The following is a 15,265-nucleotide window of genomic DNA, read 5'->3' as shown; positions in this document are numbered from 1 at the left end:
TTTGTGTGTTTGGTTGTTTTTGTTTGGGTGGTTGGTTAGTTGGTTGTTTTTTTGTTTGGTTGATTGTTTTGGTGTGTTTGTTTGTTTGTTTTTTGTATGTTTGGTTGTTTTTGTGTTTGTTTGTTCAGTTGGGTGGTTGTTTTTTTTTTTTTTTTGATAGTCTTTCAGCCCAAAGCTCAAACCCATTTCAGAGTAGAAAGCTAACATTAATCTTCCTTGTAAAGCATCAAAAACTTGATGTGTGGGGAAAAAACACATGAACTTGACAGCTCGATAGCCATCCAACTAATATAATAGCCATATTAAGGTGACATAATTAGACAAACTACCAATTTATAAACTATTTAAAACTGTAGACTTTTACTGTTAACACCCGAATATTCAGCATGTCCCAAACTGTTTTATTCTTCTTACACCAGAGCAATTTGTCAATGACTGTATTTATGTTTGTTTGATTGTTTGTTTATTATCAACATTGTCATATTTTTTTATTATCAGGTTACAGTTTACAATTTAAAGTTGAGGAACGTCCACAAAACAAGGTAGTTCCTGTTATCACTTACGCTGTACCATCTATAAACCGTCGTTCCCACATCAGTCTCTATTTTTATTCTCTGTAAAAGTGAATAATCCCAAAACAAAAAACACCCACTACTTATTATGTTACGGAGAAACCAGAAAATGCACAAACTCCTCTGCGATGAAGACTTTTTTTGTGACAAAAAACTTTACCTCTGAAGCACTGAAACTTCCCGAAATTCAACACAGTCATTTGCAGCTACACTAATCTCAGAACTGCTGTAATAGCAAATTTATCAACACCTTTTGGCCAATCAGATTCCAGAAGCGCTAAACATGACACAACTACTTGCAGTTTCTAAAGTCAAGAGGGTTTATTCATTTAACAAGGTTCAAAGGAAGTGTGCAGAATAATGCCAGATTTATAATAGGTGTAAACAATTAGCTATATAATAGAGCTTAATGAAGAGAACAAGAATAACAAACATTCTTATATGCATACGAAATTCATATAACTCATGTAACAATCAGCTTTTTACATCATTTATACAGTAATTGCAGACTTTCTTGACAGTTCCTACCATGCATTGCAGCTATTATTATGCACAGCTGGAGGGAAAAGTTCAGAACTGTGTGTTTGTGTCAGATTCATCACTCAGCACGTTTCCAGCCTGGCATTCAAGTAGAGCTGCGTGGATCTGCTCAAACGTCGGACGTTCTTTGGCGTTCCTTGTCCAGCAGCTGTGCATGAGGCTGTAGAGGGCATCGGGGCAACACAAAGGCTTCGGCAAGTACACCTGATGAAGTCATAGTCATTAGACACAGGCATGAATTAAAAGGTCACACCTTTGCTGTCTATCCTGTCATTGCTTTAAGTGCATCCAGAATAGCTTTAGCATTAATCATCTTTTTAAAAATAGTCATGATAATAATAACAAAACTGCTGCAGAGCTGAGAACTGATATAAACACAGCTCAGTACTGCCACTCACAGATGTAAAAGTTATCGCATGGCATCGGTTTGCTAAATACAAGACTTCTGTATTTCCCTTGTAGTCCCCCCCCAGTTTATGCGAATTAAAATTTTTTTTTTTCAAATCCTCCACATATTGTGTTGTGGAATCTTCTTCAGCAAAAGTAAAAATGTCTCAAGGTTTTTCATGGCGTCCTAGTTTCACCTACACGAATATTCACTTATTCTTTTCTGAGTAATAAAATATTCCATGTACTATTACAACATAATCATGTTTAAATGCTGATTTAACCTTAAGTCACTCTCTCTTTGTGACTGAAATACATGTCAAAGTCATTATTAGGCCTTCGATGGATTAAAACATTTCTTACCACTTACATAATAATCACATTTAAATTATAGTCTGATCAAAGAAATTCAAATAATAATAAGGTAAACACATTTGTCTGTTTATTTCCACAAATAAGAAGTTACTGAAGATGTATGGTATGAACGGAAGAATGCCCCCCATTATTCCAAATGTAGACTGAAAAAAAAATCAAAACTACAGTAACTACTTTTGTGGACATTAAAAGTTACTATAAATGGATAAAAAGTATAACTGTTAGCTCTGGCAAATTGCTATAGTATAAGGATGTGGTGTAATAGAAAAATAATTAACTTCAAGGTGGTAACTGTAACGCCACACTACTCCAGTGATTATTATTTTGGATTTTCACCTGCTTGTTCTGGTCTCGAAAGAACTCGCCCATGTTCTCGATCACTCGATCATCTGAGAGTTGTGAGTACGGCTGCTCTTTGCACAGAGTGACCATTTCCCAGAGTGTTACACCGAAGGCCCACACATCACTGGCCATGGTGAATTTGCCCTGGATTAAAAACACCAAATTTACAGTCAGACGTATAGAATACTGTCACAACAGCCACGTCATCCAGTAACTCCACGATATACGTATATTCTCACCATCTGTTTCATTAAAGATGCCTGTATACCTGCACATTCATGCTGTTATCTGATCAGCCAACCTTATGGTGGCAGTGCAATGCATAAAATCATAAAATCATGACTTTGACCGTGGCATGGTTGTTACTGCCAGATGGGCTGGTTTGAGTATTTCAGAAACTGCTGATCTCATTGTACAGTTTTCACACTCCAAAATTTTTAGAATTTACATACACTGGTGCAAAAAAAACATCCAGTGTGAGACAATTCTGTGAGTGGGTACACCTCGTTGATAAGAGCAGTCAGAGGAGAATGACCAGACTGATTTGAGCGGACAGAATGTCTACTGTAACTCAAATAACCAATCTTTACAACTGTGGCGAGGAGAAAGGTATCTCGGATTGAACAACATGTCTTGAAGTGGATGGCCTAGAACAGTAGAAGACCACATTGGGTTCCACTTCTGTCAGCCAAAAACATGAACCTGAGGCTACCGTAGGCACCAAAATTGGTCAGTTGAAGAATGGAAGCTGTCCAGTTTTGCTGAAACTGTGCTCCTGCTGCCACAGTTAACTCAAGCTCTTGACCTGTATCTGAATGATTTTGCACATTGTGCTGCTGCCACATGACAGGCTGTTAATTGTATGAATCAGCAGGGGTACAGGTGTTTCTGTTCAAGTTTCCATTTGGAGTACATTTACATGACAGCAAATAGCGTTTGGTTCTGCCTGTGATGTCCTTTGGTCTATTTGCTAGTAAGTCAAACCAACAGAATGTGATACCTAGTTATAATCTGCGAAAGGACAGTATTTTCTGGTTTAAATCCTCTTGACCTTTAGGTGTAGATTTCAATACTTCAAGTTGTCTTGATCTGCTACCTACACAGCTTTCAGTTTCTATTTTTCTATCCCTACCAATCAGTACAACAGGTCCTACCAGGAGAACGCTCTCCCAGGACATCCAGCGGATAGGGAGCACGGCTCGGCCCTGGATGAGGTAGTAATCTCCACGATACAGGTTCCTGCTCATGCCAAAATCTGCAATCTTGATGGTGTAATTTGTCCCCACCAAGCAGTTACGTGTGGCCAAGTCACGGTGCACAAAGTTAAGAGAAGACAGATACTTCATACCTGAAGCGATCTGAGCAGCCATGTTAATCAGGACACTGTAACTGCAAAGAGAACAAGATTATAATGGGTCTGTTGCTTAACACCACCCAAAGTAAAGTGCAACAAACAGTTTTCTCGTAGTGTAGAAAGAATCCACAGAGCAAGGTGTTAATGCAAACATGAGACAAGTTAACCATGGTTGCATTTTTTAGGTTTTGTTAAGCTGGAACTTAGCTAGGTACCCAGGTTAAGTTAAACCTGCTTCATGAGACAACCAGATAAGTGTTTTGTGAATAAAATGTATATATCTTACCCTTTTAATTATCCAAAAATAATCTCAATATTAACGCTTAGCCTGCAAAAAAAAAAAAAAAAAAAAAAAAAAAAACCACTACAAGCATTTGAACAACCTGATGGTGGCTGTGTGCTCTGGGTCTTGTCCCAAATCTTCAAGCTTGTGGCGAGAGAGGAACTGGTTGAGGTCTCCGTTCTCCATGTACTCCGTGATCATACACAGGGGGTCGCTCTCTACACACACAGCCAGCAAGCGAATAATGTTGGGGTCTCGCAACCTTGACATGATCCTGATCTCCTTTAAAAAGTCATTCCTGGGAAAAATTGTGAAATTCCATATGAATTGAATGATATAAAATGTGGTCATGTTATTCGTGGCAACATGGAATGGTTTTGTTTTCTTTTATTGTAATTAGAAACAAGTTCTTGGTAGTGGTCTTAGATTTTTTGAACCATGATTGTATCTCGTGCATACCTTGCGTTTTTTGTTGCATCCTCTCTGAGGATCTTTACAGCCACCAGAATAGGCTCATCCCCGATATCACTACCGTTGTCCTTCATAAAATCCTTCATTCCTTTTGCCTCACATAGATGCACCTGCAGATACCATCGCAAATTGGAATGCATGTTAAGATCAGGTAGAGCATTTTGTCATCCTCCTTGTTCCTCCATTACTGTTCACCTTGTTCACCTGACCCCCTGATCATTATTGTTACCTGTTACCACCTTCTGCAGTATCCCAGTCTCCTGTTTTACTAGTCCCTTAGTTTACCAATCTTATAGGCTCTAGTGCACCTCTTAATAACGTCCATGATAAGTGGCATATCGTTATAGGGACCATCTGTAAGCCATAGTTATGACATCCACCACCCAGTAGTCTAGCCTCTTATGGCCAGTGTCCTTCCAGTGTGGCAGATTAACAGATGGTCTAAGAATCAGATGGCCACCATCTGGTCTGAATAACATTGTAGAGGGTGCACCAGGCATAGCAAGGAATGCTCTACAAATCTATCCCATGATTTGACCCACAGCAAGGTCAATAGGCAGGTTCATGAAACTGAGTAATGTGACCTTGGGTCAAAACCCAGATAAAGCCAAGAGTCGTCTGGCCACCAATGCAAAATGGGCTTATTGCCAGAGCATGTAGTTCTTCCCCACTCATTTTGTCTATTTAATAATACAAGGGGAAGATACTACACCCTCAGAATGAGTCCTCAATTGGTAAATCATTATGAGGTGACAGACCAACAGACACAGGTGACCATCTGTCTAAATGGGGCATCTGATCTGCTCAACATGGAAGCCACCAGGGTATTCCAACTACCAGCAAAAGCAGTAGTCTTGCCGGCCGTCTGAGGGCCATAAGCAGGACTCTGTGGCCTAGTTGTTGAATTCTGGCAACGTGGGATGAATCAGTGGAAGAGGAGGGAAGGCATAGCAGACAGTGGCATATATGTCTCCTGTGCCCCTGTGCCAACACATGGTCCTCCATCCTGTAAGGGAAGCATCTGTGGTGAATATCGGTGCTCTTTTCTGAGGTCAGTGTGAGACTGAATTTTGTAATGTGTGCAAGGAGAGCTATCCTATATCACTAGCTGTCAAGGGCGACTAAGCGGCTTGCATGCATCTTGTACAGTAAATACCCGTTGCGCTATAGAAATACTATAGGGTAGGATTTTGATTTTAATGGAAAAACATAAAAACATCTGTTATCGGGGCAAACCAAAGAACCCTTAAAGGTTCTATATTTAACCTTTTGTTTCACCCGCTTTCCTGTTTTTTAGTCTCCTAGGCCCCTGGTTTCTTACACCCATAAAAAAATGTTTCCAATTGTACTTTTGGATATTTAGGAGTTTCTAGTCCTAGAACTTACTCTATTAGGGAAAAACACATAGGGAACAAAACATAGGGAAAAATAGGGTTCTACACTACATATAATGTTTTCTCACAATGCTGCCTCTTTAACAAATTTAGAAAAAAGGGTTTCTTAAAGAACATTCTGAACTGAAGAGCCTTCGGGCTTCATAGACACAAACTCCACTGACGTTTCCTGATCTGCTGGTTTCCTAGTCTTGTTTCTTAGGTGGTGTTTCTGATGTTTATGAGATGTTAATATCTAAGAGACTGTATCTAACCTGAGCTAAATTTAATATTACAACTTGAAGTCTCTTTTTTTGCCGATGCAAAGGTCCACCTCTGCACTGACCTCTCCAAACTGGCCTTCTCCAAGCTTGTCTTTGAATGTCAGCTTCTCTCTGGGAAATTCTTCCAATGCTCCATCTCGTCCAGGAGGCATGCTGATTGTTGCAATGGAATAACAATGACTGCTCGTTGCTTTCTGCTGCCTCACTACATCTGTTTCTGCGTAGGGAGGGACATCATCTTTAGTGATGGATGTATGCGGGTCGGACGATTCAGACATGACTGCTGCGAATCAAGCATTAAAAATATTTAATGTGCATGAAACATATATGCACATTAAATAAGCCATTTTTTAAAACCTATAACTCTTCTTATAGGAACTCATACTATATGTACTGTAGCGGTAGAGTAGGATTAGGACTGTTGGCCCTCACCGAGATTTTCCATTGCCTGAAATTCTGGTGATTTCCGTAACCCGGATGGCTCCTGATACACAAATCCCAGTGGGAAAACCCTCTCGTATGTGCCAGTAGATTCTGAATCGCTAGACAGGGACGACTGACGATGAGAAAAAGGTTCTCTGTGGCCTGAGAGGTGGGAACTTAATTCATCATCCAACATCCGACGTGAGGCCTGGAATCATTAGACAATTATTTTATAACAACTTACTTGCTTAATTTATTACCTATTATTTATTTTTAATGGAAATAATTTAGATTTTTAAACTTTTTTCCTAAGATGTATGAAACGTCTTGTTCGATGTAATACTAAAGACCCAAAAATCCCAATCTGTGTTAAAAAGGTGAATATCATTAGCTGCTTAAAAATCCTCATACAAATATGAAATTGAAAAGATATAATGAAGATAATGACAAGACTGTCTCACTTTTTCTAGCATCTTCTGCCAGACCTGTCTCCAGAGGATAATGATGATGATGGCCAGCAGGATGACGATGACGGCCACCAAGCAGCCTATGAGGATGCGCGTGTTGCTGTCATCAGTCTTATGGGTGGGATCGAGTCCTAGTGTAAATAAAATGTAAATAATAATTAGTAAATATTAGTAAATAAGTATCAAAAAACACACATTCATATCCAATTTTCTAACCCGTAGGCATTTACCCATACGGTTCATGTGCTTCGCACTCAAACTAGACCGACATTGCTTTTGGGAGATGGTCAAGGTGCACTTCCAGCAACTGTTCGCTACCTTATTCTAGTTCCCCAGACTTTGAATCTAAATCTTATATTTTATCTATTCATGACTAGGCAGTATTAGCACTAATTATGAGGTGGCTGTATCTAGTTACGTATTCACCAGTCTCAATGTTCTAATGTTAGCTTGCAAATGTTATAAATGGACTTCACGGAAAAGATGTTTAGTACCAGCTTCGTGTTTCATTTCATTGCAAAGTTTCAGAAATTTTGTTTACATTCTCCATTGCCATATTTCTGTCCAGTGAATTACTTTTGAGACCATGTGTTTTGTCTTTACTTGGTATTATTTAGCCAAATAATGGTTCAGTTTATAGTTCATAATGCTATAACCAAAGAAACATGTCTTAGTTGATTGACTACATTTGTTTTATATTTACTTTTATGTAGAAAATATGTGTGTCAATATGATTTCCCCCAAACAATCCTGTTAACAGTGCAAGAAAGCTAAATGCCAAAGCTAAAGCTAAATCCATTACCTGGCTGCGTGCTCGTAGGATGGCCACGTTTCGTTGGAACAAGAGAGGTATTATACACTGCTGTATCTGGATTTGGGAAAAGTGAAGGGTCTTTAATCCCTAAGAGAATTTACTGGATTCTTTTGCTTTGTTAGCATTAGCAGTATCTTGCTTTTTTGTTTAGCATCCATTTGAACAAGGATGACAAGTTTGACTTGGTTTACAAAGTAAAATTAAGAATACGTGAAGATGGGGTCTTCATGTTCATGTGTTACCTGACTGGAAAGCAATCTCACTGAACATCATCCAAGTGTCACTGAAGGCAAATTGACACCTAATGGCATTGGCCATGCGATTCCCCAGAGCCACTGTGACAAATCGAGCACTTGGGCTTGTAACGTCCACTATGGGCTTGAAAGAAACAGGCCTGGCCTCCCAATCTGACTCCGAGTGAAAGTAACAGACGACTTTCTGGAATATTCTCACCCCTGATGTGTACATGTTGTTGCAGTGAACCTGAGAGGATGAGCAAGGATGATTCGTACAAAAGCAAAAGGATTACCTTTGAGATATCAAACATTCGTTGTGTTTAATAAAAACTACTATCATAGAATCAGGTATTGGTGACTTAATGTCAAGAACTGAAGTAAAGGTCCACATAGTCCTTCAATGGTGTACGTTTTTTGGCATACAACTTCCACACCATTATTGATTTGAGTAACATACAGGAACTAAGGCATAACTCTATACTGATCTGGATTGGCATGAATTTTTGAAACTGATCATCCAACAAGCGAGGAAAAATTGCAGACCGTAACTGATGTTGGAATTTAGAATTGCAATTTTGATATATGAATAAGTGTTTGGATGAAAACGTATAGGAACTGAGCGGGAGTTCCACACTCACCTTCATTGACGTAAAGTTTCGGATGCGGTCAAACTCGAATGTCATTTCCACAGAGCCGCTGGAAAAGCTAGCATTGCTCCAGCCCACATAGTCATATCCGGGCCAGACACCATAAACGTGGCTTTGAGTGAAATCGTCCAGACCCCAACTTCCATCTGTCAACTGCCCGAGACCCTCCGTCATGCTGAGAAATAGAACCAAGCAAATGATTTGTTTGTATTGTTCAACATATAGAATTTTTTAAAAATGGGATTAGTACCTGTATCCCATGGCTCCATCATACACGCTGTCATTAAGGTAGACTTGCTGTCCACCAATGGTCATCTCCTCTCCAGCAGGGCTGCTGTAGGACACAAGGCCATCTGGAGGAGGAAAAAAAGGAAAATTTATTCTGGAACATAATGGTTTTCTTTCAACTTAATTAATTGTAATCATTCAGCCAAATCTGAGTTTACCCTTGCTGATACATAATGAAAACATCAGTTCGTACCAAGAAACTGGACCTGCTGATCAGATTTCTGACACTGTACATTGCCGTCATCTTGAATTTGGACTCACCTGATTGAATTTCTTTAGTTCAAAATTTAAACAATGGTTTATTTGACTAATTTAGCTTGTTTCTTCTTATACAAGTAGAATTGTATAACCAAAACAAGCAGAAAAGTGGTTGCAGCTACTTTTAGCTGCATTAGAAATCACTCCAGTGCAAAAAAAAAAAGCTAATGGCTTTATGAGAATTGGAAAAATCCCGAAGGACTTGCATACTAACGTTTATAATTAACATGTAAACTGAAATGGTGTCTTTATTTTGTAATGAAGGTCTACGTTGAATTGTTAACCTTCTAGTTTAAACTATCCTCTAACAGAAGTCTATTTGGCCTGTTCTCGGTCTATTTCGTCTGTCTCGCTTCATCTCTACCTAACGATGCAGAAGAGCTTTAGTACTTTCATCTGTCCAGTCTGTCACAGGTTCCAAACCTTCTACTTTCAATCTAAACATGTTTCAAATGTTTTCAGGGTGGAAGTTTCCTTTAGGAATGCAAGTGGCACTGGACGTTATAATGAAAGCTGACCTAGCCACTCGCATCCATACAGCTCCACCCTCATACACACAGATGCAGTGGGATCAGTGATGGGCATGAATCGCACAAAGCGGGCGATGATCGGAGGCTCCAGGTCCTTCAGCACTATGTCATAGGCGTTCTTGTTGCCTTCGATGATCTGGGAAGAAAGACATGGAATGGTGGCAGCCATAACAAGAACAACAACAGGCTAGTAACTGGTTACACATTAATAAGGCTTTTGTGCTAATGATTGGAAGGTTATAAGTTCAAATCCCAGTACAACCAAGCTGCTTCTGTTGTCTACTTGCTCAGCCATGGTTATTTGTAAATCATAAGTGATCGCATAAGTGATACTGCACCGACATCTGGGATCAGGATGCCTGTTCAGTGAGTCAAGTCTGGATTTCAAATCTTCATCTTAAAAGAAATGTGCCATCAGCTTACCTGACTGCCCTTACGGTCGCGCCAGGAGACCCAGCGGGAGCCGTCACGGCTGTATTTAATCCTGTAGCGCTGCGCAAACTCATTGCCCGCGCCATCCGCGTGGCGCCCCTGCGTGCCCACCAGGGTGACGAAGTGCAGAATGCGGAGGTCGATCTGCAGGAACTCCATTTGCCTCCGGGGACCATTTGCCTCCGGGCACCATGCACCATCTCCGTCATCGAAATCCAGTCTGTGATTGGAGATTACAAAAAGAAGCATGGACGAAAAGGACTGTCTTTTCTGTGCGACTCTTTGTAAAAAGGTCAAGCTAAAGGATTTTGTGCTTGACAAGCTGTCAACAGAAATAAATACAGAGAGGCTGGTTATGGAACAGCTATTTATAGCTGCTATAACATAAGTGATATCAGGACATTGATGTTTCCCGGACATTAAATGTCGCTATAAAGAAATAAAAGATACGATGTGTCACATGTTAGTGTTGGCAAACTGCTGTGGTATAATTCATTGATACACTGATGCTGTGGTAAAACAATGATTATTTTCCTGTAACAGCAGTCTTTACATATAGAAGTGACTTGTGTATTTATTTACCTGGACCATAGCTACATATGTATTTACCTGCCATATCTAGCTGCGGTTGACTCCGACCATTGGCTGGACGCTGAAATGTCCTCATCCTGAATCTTGCCTCCAGTCATCCCCAGTGGATACCTACATGTAGCTAACAAACACACACACACACACACACACACACACACACACACACACACACACACACAGGGATGTATTACTATATTTGTGAGAAATCCTTTATGAGTCCTACAACTGAAATAACAATTCTAACTTTACCCCCCCCCCCCCCCCCCCCCCCCCATTCTTTGTGTGTATGAGCTTATGTGATGACACACAGGCTGAAAATGAACTGTTTTATATATTCGGTGAGGTATAACCGGCAGGTTTGTTTCAGATAGTGATTTTCTGGGCATTTTTTTGGGTGAAACAGGCGCACTGCTCATACAGCCCACACCCCAAAGGTAAACACCCAAATACCAAATACATTCCAGGAGGCCTCGCCATGGACACAGAGGGTCTTTATATTATTGGCCAGCAAAAAAAAAAAAAGAAAAAAAAAAAGGTAGAAACAGCTAAGCTTCTGCACGAGATGTCAAGTGAGACTGAAACTAATGTTGTTTAAATATTGCAAGTTCAGATTTAAAACTTGATGAAAAAAGTACATTTATTTCACTTTTTGGGTATATTTGACTCATTTTACAGTCCATTTTACTTCATGTATTGTTTGTGCTAATATCTATAGCATTTAGATTCATTTTGACATTTTTACATGTAATTTGTCCTTTTACTGGATAATATGCCCAAACTAGACACTTGAAGATTAGAAAAATGTCATTTGGACTTTTCCAATCTTCAACTGTCCAGTTTTGATGATCCATTGCTCACTGTAGTCTCAGACAAGAGTGGAACCTGATGTGATATTCCACTGCTGTGGCCCATCTGCCTCAATATTTGTGTGTTTTGTGATGCTTTTCTGATCAACATATTTGTAAAGAGTGGTTATTTGAGTTACTGTAGCCAGTATGGAAATTCTCCTCTAATCTCTCTCATCAAGAAATTGTTTCTTTACTTTTGTTATATATATATATATATATATATTGTTTATGTGCACTGCTAAATGATATAACTGACCATGTTGCTAGGGATTAACCGTAGCATTAACCGTAACTTGTACTTATGATGGCTTTCTTCATGCTTGACTATGAAAAGTTGCTGGAAAAGTCCTAAAAGAAGCAAATAAACGAATAAACTCAGTGACTCCACTCATCTTGTTAACCTTGGCAGGCTAAACAGTCACTGGACCCCCCAACATGGCCGCCTTCTTGCGCCAGTTCCATGTGAATGACCTCCCTGTTCCAGCCTGGTGCTTAAATAAGACGCGAAAGCATTTGCCCTTGACCTGTTTGGACAAGGTGCTACGTAAATAAAGACCGTTATTATTGCCATATGTCGAGCTTGAATATACATTCCTTTTCATATGCGTATCTTAACATTGGTGCATGATGATGCAATGCCCCGTTTTCATGAATCAATACTGTACTAGTGAGGAAGCTGGAAAAATCCAGTAGCTGTGAATAAATGAATCAGTCCCTCTACTGTACTGTACACTTTGCCTTAGCAGACTAAACAGACGTATTCAGTGTAACTTCCTTCGTATGAATAAGTTGAATGAATGAGTTGTCGTTGTAATTTGTCAGTTTATACATAAAACATAAAAGCATTATCTTAATCAGTACAATCTCATTTTAAATATGGTAAAATACTATGAGATGTACCTAGTATTTTAATAGGTGTGTAGTAGTTGCATGTGTTTTCTGATACATGCATTGTTTTATTGTACTAGTGCATTGTAAATTATAGAAAAATAATCAACAACGGGGGTGGTGCGATGTGGTCAAAGCCCATTTATGCAATTTACTCACAAGAAAAAACATATTAATTAAAATATCAAAATTATGTTATCTTACCTGGATTGACTTGTGACCTCACTGCACCAATGAAGACGAGCAGAATGAAGGAGCATTGCATGATCGACATTTTGCCTCGAACAACAACAGAATACAGAAGAAATATCCTTAGACTTTATGAGTTTATGAACTTCCATATATTTGTATTTTAGATTGAATAATCATGTCTGACATCGTAAAGGCAATTAAATCTATCTGTCTGTTTGTCTATTTATCTATGACCATACATGCAAATGTTTGTATGCCTTTAACTCTATATATGGAAGTCTTGAAGAAGGAGGAACATATACACTCCAGTATTTTCATAGATTTTAACCACCTAGCTACTGTAACATGAGCCAACCTGACAGGATTTCTGAGAGGATTTTTTTTAAAGGTCATGTTTATAATTCCTAATATACCCCCCCCCCCCCCCCCCCCCAAACCATTATCATAAACTAATCTGACAGGATTTGTGTCATATTCACAGATTTTAATATTCCTTAATGACGAACTTAGTCAGGTAGCTCGCAATTGCTAACCTGACAGGAAGTACTCCTAATATTAGCCAGCTAGCTAACCTGACAGAATTTCTGAGAGGTCATTTTAGGTCATATTTATAAATATTAATCCTTTTTTTCCCCCCTAACACTTCTCAGACAAATAACATGAGCATCTGACAGGATTTTGTTTTTGCCATGTTCATATATTTTAATATTCTACATTGACAACATTAGTTAGCTAATGTAACGAATCTAACAGAATTTACTTTTAAACATTAGCCAGATTGCTAACATGACAAGATTTCTGAGAGGACTTTTTAGGACATATGTATAAATCTTAATAGTCTCGCTTGCTAAAACTACTCAGAGAAAAATTAGCATGAGAAAATCTGACAGGATTTCTGATAGGAACTTTTAAATTAACTGATATTATTTATTGACATCTTTTAGTCAAGTAGTCAAGTCATCCTAACAGGATTTACTGTTAACATTAGCCAGCTAACCTACCTGACAGGATTTCTAAGAGGATTATTCAGTCATCTTTATAAAATGTTAATTATTTCCCCCTCTAACACCACTTAACCATTAACAAGGGCAATTCATGTCACCTTCACAGTTTTTAAAAAATTTCATTGAAACATTAGTTAGGTAGCTAGCATTAGCTAAAATACCAGGAAGCACTACAACATTAATAATAAATAACATTAGCCAGGTAACTATCTTGCCAGGGTTTCTGAGAGGATTTTTTAAACTCATATTTACTTTAATCTTTAAAAAGGTTAATAATACATTTTTTGCTACCTCTATCCCGACCATTAACTTGAGCAAATTTGACTGAGTTTTTGTCATGTCATATCCATAGTTTTTAATAATCTACTTTGATAGCATTAGTTAGATAGCAAGCATTAGCTAACCTGACAAGATGCACCACAGTCATTAGCGAGGTAGCTAATCTGACAGAGTTTCTGGGAGGTCTTATTTATTATTGTTTATGTTTCTCTTCACTGATCAGGATTTGGAAATGGAAAATCTGATTGAGCTAACAAACCAACAGCGAAAAATAGCAAGAAATTTACTTAAAATATACTTTACATTTACATTAGATTTAGCTGTTTTCAGAGTGTATTACATCAGAATGTCCAAACATCCCAGAATTTTTGGACAATTTTCCAGACAAGGACACTGTTTTAAAAACACAGTATGTTCATTTTAATAGAATTCACAATTTTAATAGAAACAAGTTCATTGCTACCTCCCTATACTGTTTCCTCCCTGAGGAGTCGTTCAAGCATTTGGTAACTGCCTTCCAGTTTGTGAACTGACCACAAGCAAACAAACAACAACAACAACAAAAATCACTTCGAGACAAGTTGCAATTTTTACATGACCATTTCAAAAGGAGAATTTTGTACTGCAAACACAGCTCAACCTGTTAGTATTGTGATAAGAATATTATCAATATTAACATCAAAAACACAGGAAAGGAACATCTTCTTCTCCTTTTCCCAACACCAATCCAAAGAAATATACACAATGCTCAGTATACTGAATATACTCAACCTCATACACTCAACCTACTGTATCTACTGCTACCATATGTGCATATTGCATCCTTTTTCCACTTTACCAAATATTCTCAATTGTATTTCTCTCCATGCACACCTATGTATATGTATTATAGATATCAATATCAAACACAGGAACTCTATGAATGTGAAATTAATTGAGAATATCTAAAATTCTGTCATAGAAACGTACCACTTATGTGCCATAAGCTCCATAAACAGCGACTCCTAAAAGGAATTTCAGAACTGTATGTTAGTCCATCAAGACTCAAGTGCAGCCCTGTTCTGTACAAATCAGCACTGAGATGGGGGATGGGGGGGGGGGGGGGGGCTGAATAACTAGAGCAGAAAGAAAAAAAGGTCCTCACATAAGGCTTCAATTATGAGACACACCACTTATGCAGTAGGCAGAAAGTGTGAAAGGTTGAAAAATTATAGATCTAATGGACAGGGGATGAATTACACTTGGGCATGCAATTTAATGTAGCCACAAGATACTAAATCAAGGTAATGAAACTGCAATATGTGTGTGTGGGATGTAGGTGATTTTATCATCATTTTAATTCCTACTTTGATTTCTTGATTTAATACAAATAATGCCAGTTTATTTT

General features: G+C 38.5%; 1 protein-coding gene across 3 annotated transcripts; it reads right to left on the bottom strand.

Annotated features, from left to right (window-relative positions):
* Nucleotides 1-887: 887 nt before the first annotated feature.
* ddr2b (discoidin domain receptor tyrosine kinase 2b) lies at nucleotides 888-14,934 on the bottom strand. 3 transcript variants are annotated; one of them, XM_017471114.3, is made up of 17 exons: nucleotides 14,848-14,934; nucleotides 12,608-12,682; nucleotides 10,686-10,788; nucleotides 10,068-10,296; nucleotides 9,633-9,780; nucleotides 8,819-8,921; nucleotides 8,560-8,743; nucleotides 7,928-8,168; nucleotides 7,674-7,739; nucleotides 6,866-7,002; nucleotides 6,414-6,612; nucleotides 6,044-6,264; nucleotides 4,313-4,434; nucleotides 3,954-4,151; nucleotides 3,371-3,605; nucleotides 2,211-2,360; nucleotides 888-1,316 (listed from the first exon to the last, which is right to left on the bottom strand). In XM_017471114.3, exons 2-17 carry the CDS (start codon nucleotides 12,675-12,677, stop codon nucleotides 1,143-1,145), a joined length of 2,580 nt encoding a protein of 859 aa, XP_017326603.1. In that variant the 5' UTR covers nucleotides 12,678-12,682; nucleotides 14,848-14,934; the 3' UTR covers nucleotides 888-1,142. The 3 variants fall into 3 exon arrangements, with proteins under 3 accessions (XP_017326603.1, XP_017326604.1, XP_017326605.1); XM_017471115.3 differs by lacking the exon at nucleotides 14,848-14,934 and having other exon boundaries at nucleotides 6,044-6,261; nucleotides 12,608-12,690; XM_017471116.3 differs by lacking the exon at nucleotides 14,848-14,934 and having other exon boundaries at nucleotides 6,044-6,198; nucleotides 12,608-12,690.
* Between the last annotated feature and the right edge of the window lie 331 nt (nucleotides 14,935-15,265).

This window comes from Ictalurus punctatus, chromosome 7 (assembly GCF_001660625.3).
Source record: "Ictalurus punctatus breed USDA103 chromosome 7, Coco_2.0, whole genome shotgun sequence".
Classification (NCBI taxonomy): Eukaryota; Metazoa; Chordata; class Actinopteri; order Siluriformes; family Ictaluridae; genus Ictalurus; species Ictalurus punctatus.
Note: the sequence above shows the minus strand (reverse complement) of the source record. Positions and strands in the feature narration are given on the sequence as shown.

Bases quoted from the DNA above. Each gene is read 5' to 3' on its own strand.
- ddr2b (XM_017471114.3), bottom strand. From the start codon at position 12,677: ATGTCGATCATGCAATGCTCCTTCATTCTGCTCGTCTTCATTGGTGCA. The intron at 8,744-8,818 runs GTACTAATCCCA...TCTATTTCTCAG, and splicing joins GATGGAGCCATGGGATACAG to CATGACGGAGGGTCTCGGGC. The intron at 6,613-6,865 runs GTGAGACAGTCT...TAATGATTCCAG, and splicing joins GGCAGAAGATGCTAGAAAAA to GCCTCACGTCGGATGTTGGA.